A 12,240-nucleotide genomic window follows, 5' to 3' on the forward strand; every position below is an offset into this window, starting at 1 on the left:
GAAGATATTGATAATTGGCATTGGTGCATTCACCAATTTTTGACTGCTGATATAGAAAACTGATTAATAATTTGTCTGTTTTCACATAAAAATTGGTGTTCTCACCAATTCTCAATGTATTCAATAATGGCAATGAATTAAAAAAATTGTTGATTTCTGAAATTGCATTGTCTTCATTTTTCATTTTGAATTCAAAAAAGAGGACACGAATAGAAAATCCTCTTTCTTAATGGAAACAGTTTTTTGTGTTTGAGGTTAACTTCAAATCTGGTAAAAAAAAAAAAAAAAAAAAAAACTTTTAACATGTATAGTTTTATTCATTTTCTTGGAATTACTTATTTTTTTAATTATTTTAAAAAATAATTTGACAGCATTTGGATCCATAAACCGATTGTGTACAGAAAAGCTCAGCGAGTTTTCTGATTTTAGTAAAATCCCTCCATTTTAGGTATTTTCCTGTAATTAGCCTGACCCTGCATTCAAAGATGGCAAACTAAATTTGACACCACTTCAAGGCTTGTATCTTGTATATATCTAAATATCATAAAAGCATAATTATAAAATATGGGTTTAGAGAATAAAATTGCAGATATGCATGTATTTAAACTTTGTCAGCAATGATAAAAATTTCAGGTATATTTCATTTGAAATTTGCCCCCCCCCCCCCCAATCACTTCTCTTCAGGTACTAAGAAACCTTTTTTTAAGTATTACTTCTAGAAGAAAATAGCTCACAAGAAATTAAGATTTCTGAAATGATTTCAAGTGTTTATAAACTTGTACCTGATTCAATTTTGTGAGTAATGGTTGTTTTCAACTCCTTTCTCTTCTTTTGTTGAAACACCGGTTGTATTCCTGAAAAGATATAAATAAAAATTATTTATACACTGTAAATTAATTTAAATTCCAGTATTCCATTTAAACAGCCGCATGATTAAGTTCTATAACGCCCGAAAGGCATTATAGTGTACAGTTCAAGTATATCATTGAGGGAGTCAGCAAGATTCCAGTTCCCCAAGAGCAAGTCTATTTCACGAGGCGCTTATGCTAAATAAATTTTCATTTGTTATTCATGTGACAAGGAAAATAATCACTACTTAAACTTTATTATGGAAATGCAACATAACGGATCTACGACGTCATGTGGCGTCACAATCTGAACTTTCAAAAAAACTTGTGCAGTTTGCTTTCCATATGCAAGAAAATTGGATCATGTGACCAACTGCATGTCATTGAAAATTGAATTTCATTATCATTGTTATCTGAGGAAATACATCAACAAATGTAAATATTTAAGAAATAAGGTATCATTTTTAAACATCTATCGGGATATAAATACGGGTTGGTCACGAGATTAAAATACATAAAGCCCGATGGGCTTTATGATGAATTTAATCTCGTACCAACCCGTATTTATAGCCCGATAGATGTATTAAAATGATACCTTATTACTTATATTTACATTTGTGACTTATTCATACTTTATATTTGCCTGATTGTGACTTTTAATGTGTGAAATGCGTTATTTTTCAAACCCAACGGCATGTATGTAATCCACTGAACGCGCGTTGACCCTTTATGACGTCACAGAGAAATTACGTCGAACGTTTATCTTTACGCACATTTATGACCTCTTGACCCCATACCTGTATTTATACAGTTATAGATACGCATTGCTTTCAGTATTGTTATATAAAGGAAAACATTTGCAAATGTAAATATTAAATTATCAATTTGTAGGTGTGGTATATACCCAAGAGTATATGAATTGTGTTATTCATTTATCCCAGTGCAGTACCCATCCTTGTGTATGTATACCTCAGAGTGAGTATATAATCAACATACAAATAATCATAATGCTTGGTGACTTTTTAAGTCGATATTAATATAAACCGTACCACTAAAAGCTATCTCTTGCTGTGGGTCAGGCACCCTAGCATTGTGTTTGTCAGCATTCTCTAATGGATGTGGACAAGAAATTATTTCATTTCCAAAATGCACATCAGCTGCAAGATACATAAGTTTGTGGAAAAAATGTAAAGATTTTAGAGACATTAATCATGTTTACATGGAAAGTTTATATTATCTTAAAAGTAATGTACCAGTAACAGCTATTTTTGGGTGTTGATCTGACATCTTGACATTTTCACACGTGTGAAAATCAGCATCAGCATCCTCTGTTGGATTTGGATAAGGAATTCTGGCATGTTCATCTGGATGTGCAGCCTCCAGTGAATGGGCATTTCCATAATGCACATCAGCTTAAAAATTTAAGAGTTCTTGAGTACATTTAAAATTTTAAGCTCTTCCTAGCTTGTGTACTCAGGTGAAATATGTGACCCATGGCATCTTGTTTATATACATGTTTTGGCATTTAAAACATAAATTGCATACAATTGTACCATGTGATATTTTACTTTTAATAAACTTCTTTAGGTGTAGATGGTGTTCATCCCCAGATGACAAGGGAACATTTGCATCTTCGATGTGCTGTGGCCTATTTTGCAGCCTAACAGTAGCAAGCACATTTCCCAGATCTGCCTCATCTGAAACCAAAAAGTTACATACCAGTAATAAATTGGATCCTTTAAAGACAGTAAGTATGTAGAAAATGTGTTTACTTTCTCAAGAATGTGGGTTAGGAATTTAGAAGAATATTAATGGTAAAAATTACTTTAATTTGGACTGAATAGATTTAATAAATGACTAAGGGAAAAATATTCTAGGATATAATATACCAAGCACAGGTATCTCTGGGTGTAGGTCTGATATCTGAAAATATTCTTCAGTATGTGAGTCCATATTTGTTGAAGTGTTCTTTTCAAAATGCACTTCAGCTGAAAGGTATGTAAAAGTTGTTGAGTATGGATATAATTTTAATTCAACATTCAGGTATTATCTTGTGCAGACAAAAATTACCAGTAACAGCTATTTCTGGATGCTGGTCTGACATCTTAGCATTTTCATCATTGTGCAACTCGGCATTGGTCAATCTTTCATGTTCATTTGTATTGGAATGAGCAGCACTTTCCTGTGACTCTTTCCTTTCATTGCCTGAAACATAAAGAGTTTTCACCATTTTTACATCTACTGGTTAGGGACAAAAAAAAAGCTTATTTAACAGTTAGAAAAAGGTGTTCTTTGTCTGTACACTTTAATGTCTGTCAAAACATTTTTTTCAAAATACTGCATAGTTGATAGTTCCCCTACAAGTTTGGATTGATTTTACTACAATTTGTTTCTCCAACTACAGGTTTTGTTAAATTGATTGCAGTTCAACTTGACTCAGAAAAAGACAAAACATTTATTTCTATTGTGATGGTTCAAAGTCCATCAGCTACCTTTCTCTACTTTTGTCAAGTGAAAATCAGTAGAGCTACAGTCTCACCGGGTACTCTTAATTCTTATTTATTGAAGTATTTCTAAAACTTTCTTTCAATTCTCAACAATTTGTTTAAGTAAACATGATAAAAAATAATATTGTACCTCCAGTATTGTAGATTTTCTCCAGTTTTCCATTCTGTAATCTTTTTATCCTCTTGATTGGTAGCTGAAGTTCACCCTCTGTAAATTGTTGTACACATATCTCCCATTTTTCCTCAAGGTAATGTTGGACATCTGATGCCATAGATTTTCGGAAGTGTAAGATCTGAGGCAGAGAGTGCACTTCACTCGTTGGACAGTCATGGAAGATAATACTAGTGTCATCTTGGCTCCACCAAACATTTTCTCCAAGTTCCAAGTAATCTGCAATCCTTTCAAGATGGCTTTGAAATAGTGACATCCTGGCACTGATAAAACTTTTCTTGAAAATTGTTGGACCTCTGGTTGGAAGGAATTTGGACTGCTTACTAATGATAGAATCTTGATGCTGAAATGAGTCTGGTTTGACTGGAGTGTTTTGCTGGGCATTATATCTGATTATTGCATTTTTTATAACATGTTCTGGCTTTCTGTCGCTGGTATTTAGGGAAATACTGCGCAAGGTTCCAAAGCTTCTTTCTTCATTTTCTGCAAGAATGGAGCGTAAGCAAAAGAGACGATATATTTCAGGAGCATGTGTTACAAGACTATGAAAATGTGATCCATAGAACTTTCTGCTAGACATTTTGATTGGATTTCCTATGACGGCTTTACAAAGATGGCCAAAAATGAATGTTTGGTTGTAAAGTCGCAGAATTTGTTGTGGATTTCTGGCTCCTTCTTTGCTGTATGCAATTGAAATGATATCTGTCAAAGAATTGCATAAGTCGACAACTTGCTCACTAACTTTTCCCTCACTATGCTTTGTCTGTGTGAACTTTGTTAACTTTATGGCATACAATCTGGCGTCTGACCCCCTGATTTGATTTCTATCTCCAATTGTGGTATTGCTAAATATCTCATATTCTTTCTGCATTGATTTGTTTGATAGATGGTAAGGAAGCTCTGCAATTAAGTTGGTGACCATGTTTGAGATATCATGAAGTGGCTCGCACATTAACACTTCATACTTTTGTAGATTTAGATCTTTTCCAGGATTTTGACTTTCCATACTTGTACAGAAGAGGGCAGGTGGCCTTTGTATTCCCTCCAAGTGTTCCGCTAATTGTTTAGAAACGCTCTCTTTTCTCGTGTCCAGAATATCCAGCCTGCGTTCATCTAGCTCATCAATAATTTGTTGGACTTTGAGGTGTGCAAATGGGTTCGGATTAGTTGTGATGTTAAAGTTTTTCCACTGAATGCCATTTTTAAACAGGTCAAGTCTTGCTTGCAGTGATTTTGCTGGTTGTCTAAAGCAGCACTCTAAATTTTGATGACTGTCCACATGAACCCCACATAAACAACTGTAATGTCCTCCCCTTTGGTGTCCTGATTCAAACTGGCGTGCTGGATTATCTCCACTGAATACAGGGAACACATCTTGATAAGGAGCATTTGTCGTTTTGCAGATTACAGGAGCGCCCATTCCTTTAAGGTCATCTGTTCTGGTTTTTACATATGTGAGCTGGTCCTTATCTGAGCTCCCTGATTGGCCTAGTATATAAAGGTGAGGCTTTTCAACTAGAGATTGAACATCTTGTTTTTTGTAGGGAAACTTTTTTCTGTACTCCTCGTTGGAAAGAAATACAGCAGGATCATAGATGCAAGAAACCATGAAATTCACATACGTATGATTAAGTATGTCGGAATGGTCATGCCAGCACTTCCAGTGTCTTGTTCTCTCTGTAGACTTAAGAAGGGCTAAGTTTTCAATGTGAGAACCAGTTTCATCTTTCCCTGAAACAGAAATTCTACATTTAGTATTTGTCTTGTAAAGAATTATGTAGAAATACAATGCTGCAGCAAAGTGTGGGTACCCTAGAGTTAATAACGAGTTCACTGATTTTTTTTCTCATATGAATGAAGTTAAAGAATCTGGGGGATAAGGCGAGTCAAATGCCCACACGGCCGGATTTTGTCGCTCTGTAATTTATTATATTGCGTGTTGATTGTTCTATCAAGTAATTATGTCTTCAGGGTTTGAGATAGTACGCTTTACCTTTCCTTTTAACTGTTTTTGCATACAGAACAGTCATATCGCGCTGGCTACCCATGATTGAATTTGTTTGCATTTTAATCATGTACATGTAATGTAGTCTTGAACTAAATGCATTTAAAATGTTATATACACATGTAGCTTGAAAACTTGTTTATTATAGGAAAAACATTAATTGACCGTAAATAAATTCATCATCTTATCTATTCATTTTGTTTTTTGTGAAAAAATATGTTTATCTAATTTTAACCTGAACTTTTAAAAATCGTGATTCGAACACTCGCGACAGGTAACTGGGTGCTTCAACTCTGCCGCTATGACTACTGAGCCAAGAAGTCCCACATACATTTCCCTTTAAATAGCAAACAGTTCTATATGTATAGCAAACGCACAACTGGACTTAGAGTTTTTGAGAATATGTTGCGAAATTTAAATAGGTAAACTAACTTTTTTATATAGAGTGGGTCTTCGTACAATTTTTTTGAAAATGGTGAGAGATACATTCTTCCATACACTTTGAATATTTGTTTACAGAAAAATGGTACGAAGACCCACTTTATATAAAAAACATAGTTTTAACATTCCATTTCTATCATTTTTACCGTTACTAAAGCGTATAACCATTTTGGTTGGTTAATTACAATCAATTTGTAAGTCATTTGATTCAAGTTTTATCTTTACTGTATGCATATGGTTATAAATAACTCCCAAATTTAACAAAAACTGTAATTTGCAAGATTTTATTTAATCGATATTTTACTTGCCCTTGCGTAGGCATATGACTCGCCTAATCCACCCAGATTCTTTTGAAGACAAGAATATACTTGCATGATTAGCATGCAATAAATCTTTTTTAAAAAGTTATTTACACTACAGAGAGTCACACACTTGTTAAGGCATGCCATTAAGTGAGATTCATGAGAGCATATATATATAACAAGTACATTAGAGCTGGAGTATTAGGAGTGAGCATTAGCTCATCGAAATTTGTTGTTGTATGCATAGAACTTAAATTTTAATTGTATTTATAATTTTTTATAGGATGTGTCATTGAAGGAATTGGAAGGATTTTGAAGAGGGAATGTACAGAAGGGGAATATACTGATCAGAAGGGTATTGAAATGTTTTGTCCATTTACAAACATAACAGAAGTTGAAAACCTTGTGCAAATTTTCCTGATTATAATTTGTCTGTTGTCTAATCTGTCGGAATTATCTTAACTTTTTACATTTTTAGCTCACCTGAGCCGAAGGCTCAAGTGAGCTTTTCTGATCAAAATATGTCCGTTGTCTGTCGTTGTCGTCGTTGTCGTAAACTTTTTACATTTTCATCTTCTTCTCAAGAACCACTGGGCCAATTTCAACCAAACTTGGCACAAAGAATCCTTGGGTGAAGGGGGTTCACGTTTGTTCAAATGAAGGGCCACACCCATTTCCAAGGGGAGATAATCATGAATTTGTTAAAAATTTATGGCATTTTTAAAAAATCTTCTTCTCCAGAACCGCTGGGCCAGGAAAAAAGAAAATCATGTGGAAGCATCTTTAGGTAGTGTAGATTCAAGTTTGTTTAAATCATGACCCCCGGGGCAAGGGTGGGCCAAAATGGCCGACCCTAGTTTTACATAGGAATATATAGGAAAAATCTTTAAAAATCTTCTGAACCACTGGTCCAGAAAAGATGAAACTCATGTTAAATCATCTTCAGGTAGTGTAGATTCAAATTTATTCAAATCATGACCACGGAGCTAGGGAGGGGCAAAAATGGCCGACCCAAATTTTACATAGGGATATAGAGGGAATCTTTTAAAATCTTTTCAAGTACTTCAAAGCTATGATTAGTGATTTTATATGGAATCACCCTCAGGTAGTGTAGATTCTAATATGTTCAAATGATGAATGCCTGGGGGGGGGGGGGGGTTAAGCCCGATGTGCTCAGGTGAGCGCTGTGGCCCCTGGACCTCTTGTTGACAATTACGAGAATCACTAGTACCATTTTCTATCAACGCCTCAAATAAAAGGAAGAGAAATTTGACAAATGGAGATAATTAGGAATATTGGTAAACATTTAGTGGGATCTCAAAAATATCCACAATGAAGAATGACTGATCCAGAAATAACTCAGGTTTAATAAAATTTTGGCATTGTGGGGTAGGGAGGCTTCATTAAGTTCTGCTTTGTATATGCATAACAGGTATATGTATAACGGGTATTTTCTGCGGTTGGAAATTTTTGCGATTTAACCCCTAAAAGGAAGCAAAGTAATTTCTGCGTTTGCACTTTACCGCAAAAAAATATTTACGGGATGTATAGGATCATCAAACTCTAAGATTTATTTGAACACTGCAATTACTACGTTTTATCAATTCATTCAGGCACATGAATGAAACGTGCATGAGAATAGGCATTGCGCTATTAAACTACTAGCTTTTAGTCACTCTTTGTAAAATTATGCCTAGTCCTAAAATTAATTATTGTAGTAACAGAACTTGTTCACTCAAACAATAATCTTTATTCTAACACCGCAGTCGTTCATTAATATGATCTATCAAAATAATTTTATTAAGAAAGGGCTTTATGGAAGATTTGATCATGTGCCAACCCGTTTTACATTTCAATAAAACTCAAAAAATGATACCTTATTACTTATATTTAAATTTGTGACTTATTCATACTTTATATTTGCCTGATTGTTACTTTTAACGTGTGAAATGCCTTAATTTTTCGAACCCAACAGCATGTATGTAATCCACTAAACGCGCGTCGACCCTTTATGACGTCACAGAGAAATTACGTCGAACGTTTATCCAACGCACATCTATGACCTCTTGATCCCATACCTGTATTTACACAGATATAAAAACGCTTGCCTTTAGTTGTGTTATATAAAAGAAAACATTTGCAAGTGTAAATATATAAGTATATATATAATGATAATAAATACCTCCAAGCCATAATGTAAAATACACTTAAAATCAATTGCCATCAAAATTAATTTAGGAGTTTCATTTTAAACTAAAACAAACAGTTGCATAATCAACCACCCTAAAAATTGCACGTGTCAAGCGCATTGAGGTACATGTATTACTAATACTGTCAGACGTCTGATTTGAATGAAATTTAGGAGACAATCAAACCAATTTGTCCTATCCTCAAAATTCCGCAAAAATTGGACAACCGCAAAAAATACCTGTTATATGTATATGCATATAGTCATATGTTGATATTATTGTGCATAAATGATATTTTGATGAACATTACTGTTTACTTACCAAGTTTCAACAAGAGAGTCTGTTTACAATATGGAATGTATTCTTGAGGTGTACATAAATTTTGAAAGCTATAAAGACATTACACAAATTTCATTGACCTCTCGACACTAGTATTATGTCTTTTTTTTTTTACAAAAAAAATTGCTTCTCCGGGTTTTCTCAGATATTATGGAAATATGGGAAACACTTAATATGTATAGATAAATTACTGAATATAAGTGCATATGTCATTTGTCTCTAATAAGCATAATAGAAATTGCCATATTAAATGCATTTTATATACCCACCACCACCAAGATGCTATTATGCACTGATTTTTTTCAAAGATACACCCCCTCCTTTTCAGTCCAAAGAGGTTAACAAGGAGATTTGTAGAAACAAATCATTTCAGTGATAACAGGGTCATACTTATTCTCAAGTTATGCATATTCTTATTCAAAAATATAGGATAAGGGTGGGTCATTTGAACATTTCATCCTTGAGAACAACAAGGCAATATCCAAATTGAAGCATCTTAATGTTTTGCTGTTTCAGCATTGGTTAAATCTTTGGATTCAATATGGGTTCAAAATATGTAATGAGGTAACAACCTGCCAAGGTGACTTGGATGAGCTTTGTGGTCAATTGGCATCATGTTATTAAAGAAGGCTACTAAACAATAAACTTGGACAATTTCATAATTTCATATGACTTATTAATTTTGATTTTTAAAAATTCTAATAATCTGGTTATATTAATGTAACAACCTGTTAGTGAGAATTTCTTTCTGATATAATGTGTACCTTTAACTTTCTTTCATAAATATCAGCAAATTAAAGAATTTAGTTCATAATGATATTTCATCAATTTATGTGCATAGAAATCATGTTTATGATGCTTATTTCACTTTAGGGAGATGGACCTAATTTATAGAAAGCAATGCCACCTTGAAATTCAACTTCCTGTGTTTATCTTGGGGTCATTTGCTCATCATCATTGTAGGAAATGGATTGAACCCAGGTAATCAATTAGATTTTCATATCAGTTGGTTTGGAATTTGAATATCTTGATCATTTTTGCAAGATTAGACAGTTTTTTGGTTTGCTGGATTCTCCTGTATTGGGTACTTAGCTGACCAAAGATGCTGTATGACTTGCAGATAGCATTGCATGCTATTCAAACTGAGAACTGAAGAAGTGTTTAACAAGATAAACATTTTTGGAAAATTAGAGAGGTTTAGCAAACCAATGTGTACATGTAGCACCAGAAATCTGTGCATTACATCAATGCTTTTTGCTAATGACGAATTTATTTTTCAAAAAGTGTGCGTTTTTCTATAACCTGAATATTTTATACAAATAACTGTTAAAGGAACCGAAGGTATTAATTTATAGGGAGGTTAAATCACAACATTTACATCAATAAAACAGCCTTTGACCGATTAAAAATATAAGAAATCCGTACAATCTTTTTCTCATAAGTACATGTACATATTTATGTAAAACAGTGATATGCGTAGTAAAATCATTGCATTTTTGGATGAATTTTCCATGTTAACCACTATTACATTTAAAAAATTAGAGGTAAAAGCACAGGTTATACTTTGCTAAACAAGAAAAAAATGTTAACGTTTATATGTGATTATAATTTGTAGTTTACATGTACACGTACAAGTGAGCTTGCTGAATCTCTCTAATACTCATTACTTTGATATTAATAGAAAAATGCCAAAATTAGTTTATTAATATGTGATGTGTCTCTGCTTCTTAATGTTGTTGTATGGTGCTAAAGGCTGTCTTCTAGTCTTTCTGTATATATATATCAGAACAATTTAATGTCTCGGACTTTCATTTGAGTTCTGAATTTGAATTTATTGTTTCCCAAGGGAGGAAACTATTTCCAGAGGCAAAGCCACTGATGGAAATAATTTCTTTCCAAGGGGAATTAAAATTTAATTTCTGGAATACTCAGACGATAAATGCTTATTAAGCAAATGAGATAAACAAGATACTTGGACATTTTTTAACAATACAGAGGTATTCAAATACAAGAAACTAAAATTTTGTGTAATATTTAATGCACCAAGACCTAAGAAATTAATAATATTGAAAAAATAGAGTAATTTCACACACACAAACTCAAATTGGATTTTTTCCCTCTTAGATCAATTGACCTGGATTTGCCCCTGATCCTGGACCATTTAAGATACTAGTAGTCTACTAGTCTAAGACAAATCTCATGTTATAGAGTTGTTTTGTAATTGACCTCTGACTGTTGTTAGATAATAGTGTAGCGAGTATGTGAGCATATCTAACATCTAATTTTAATTAAATTGGTCTAATATATTAATTTGAACTATTTAAATAATACATTTAATGTTTAACCTACCATATTCATTTAGTTTCTTTATTACATCAGCAGGTGGAAGAGAGCTGTATTCCTCATCTGATGAACTCCGCAAGACTCCCAGAGTTTCCTGTTCCTGGAGTGATTGCTCCCTGATCTTTAAGAGAGGAAACTTCCGCCCATATACCTCTTTCTGGTCTACAACAAGCTCACCGGTGTTGCTTATTTTGTTGAAATCAAAAACTTTAGGGGCAATGCAAACACCGATATCATACACACCATCATCAATTTTTTTCTGTAGAGCTTTTCTGATCTTATTTGCTGGTCTTTGATGTGGCACAGCTAGTCCACGTACTCTTAGGTACTTTCTCCTAACCCTTTGTATAATGTCCCTACCACTTACAATTTTTTGTTGATTGAATTTTTCTGTTTGTATACCATTTTCAAAAGCAAACTGCTTAAGAATTTGGCCAGCATTAGATGGAAAAATTCCTGCCGTGTTTTTGATGTTGTATTTCTTTCCTAATGCTGTCCAATTGACATTTTCACCTTTGTTTTCTTTTAATTCAAGTAGAAAAGATTTTTTGTCAAATGAGTACTTTTCAAATTTCCCATGGTGTTTTTTTTGTTTTTTCAAACCCAGTTTTATTTTGTTGGAATTTTTTTCAGCAGATTTTTTTGCAGCTTCTGGTGTTTCAAAATATTTGTTCATTCTTTCTCTTTCGTACTGACTGTAGGAAGTACCTGTACACAAGAATTGGTCAACATCGTTGTCTGGATTAAACAAAGCATCTTGCATTTTGTTGTTGTTTTCTTTAAGTTTTTTAACAGTTTGTTTTTGTTTTTCTGTTGAATTTTCTTTTGGTTGTAAGTGGAATGTTTTTTCCACGCATTCTTTCAAGTCTACATCCAACTTCTGTTTTAATAAGGGATGTAAAGTGTTTATGAATTTTTCAACTTTCTTGTTTGTTATTTCAGGGGAGGTAATTTTATCTGATATGATAGTATCAGTAACACCTGAGGACAATTTTTCGAATTCTTTGGTTTCATTTGTAGCAGATGCATGTAACCCAGATTCTGTTTGCTGGCATTTCTGACAGTTGCATAGTTCATGAGATTTTCTTTCTGAT

General features: G+C 33.4%; 1 protein-coding gene across 1 annotated transcript; it reads right to left on the bottom strand.

Moving 5' to 3' along the window:
• Positions 1-782: 782 nt before the first annotated feature.
• Positions 783-11,909, bottom strand: LOC134263700 (uncharacterized; the record flags this gene model as incomplete). Its single annotated transcript, XM_062746083.1, has 9 exons — positions 11,855-11,909; positions 11,153-11,668; positions 3,486-5,258; positions 2,919-3,053; positions 2,738-2,836; positions 2,417-2,545; positions 2,102-2,260; positions 1,898-2,005; positions 783-854 (listed from the first exon to the last, which is right to left on the bottom strand). Coding segments are annotated over exons 1-9 (3,046 nt in total), but the record flags the coding sequence as incomplete, so codon positions are not given.
• Between the last annotated feature and the right edge of the window lie 331 nt (positions 11,910-12,240).

Source organism: Saccostrea cucullata, unplaced genomic scaffold (genome assembly GCF_032062105.1).
Source record: "Saccostrea cucullata isolate Sc308-1 unplaced genomic scaffold, CSIRO_AGI_Scuc_v1 ctg11271, whole genome shotgun sequence".
NCBI classification, from domain to species: domain Eukaryota; kingdom Metazoa; phylum Mollusca; class Bivalvia; order Ostreida; family Ostreidae; genus Saccostrea; species Saccostrea cuccullata.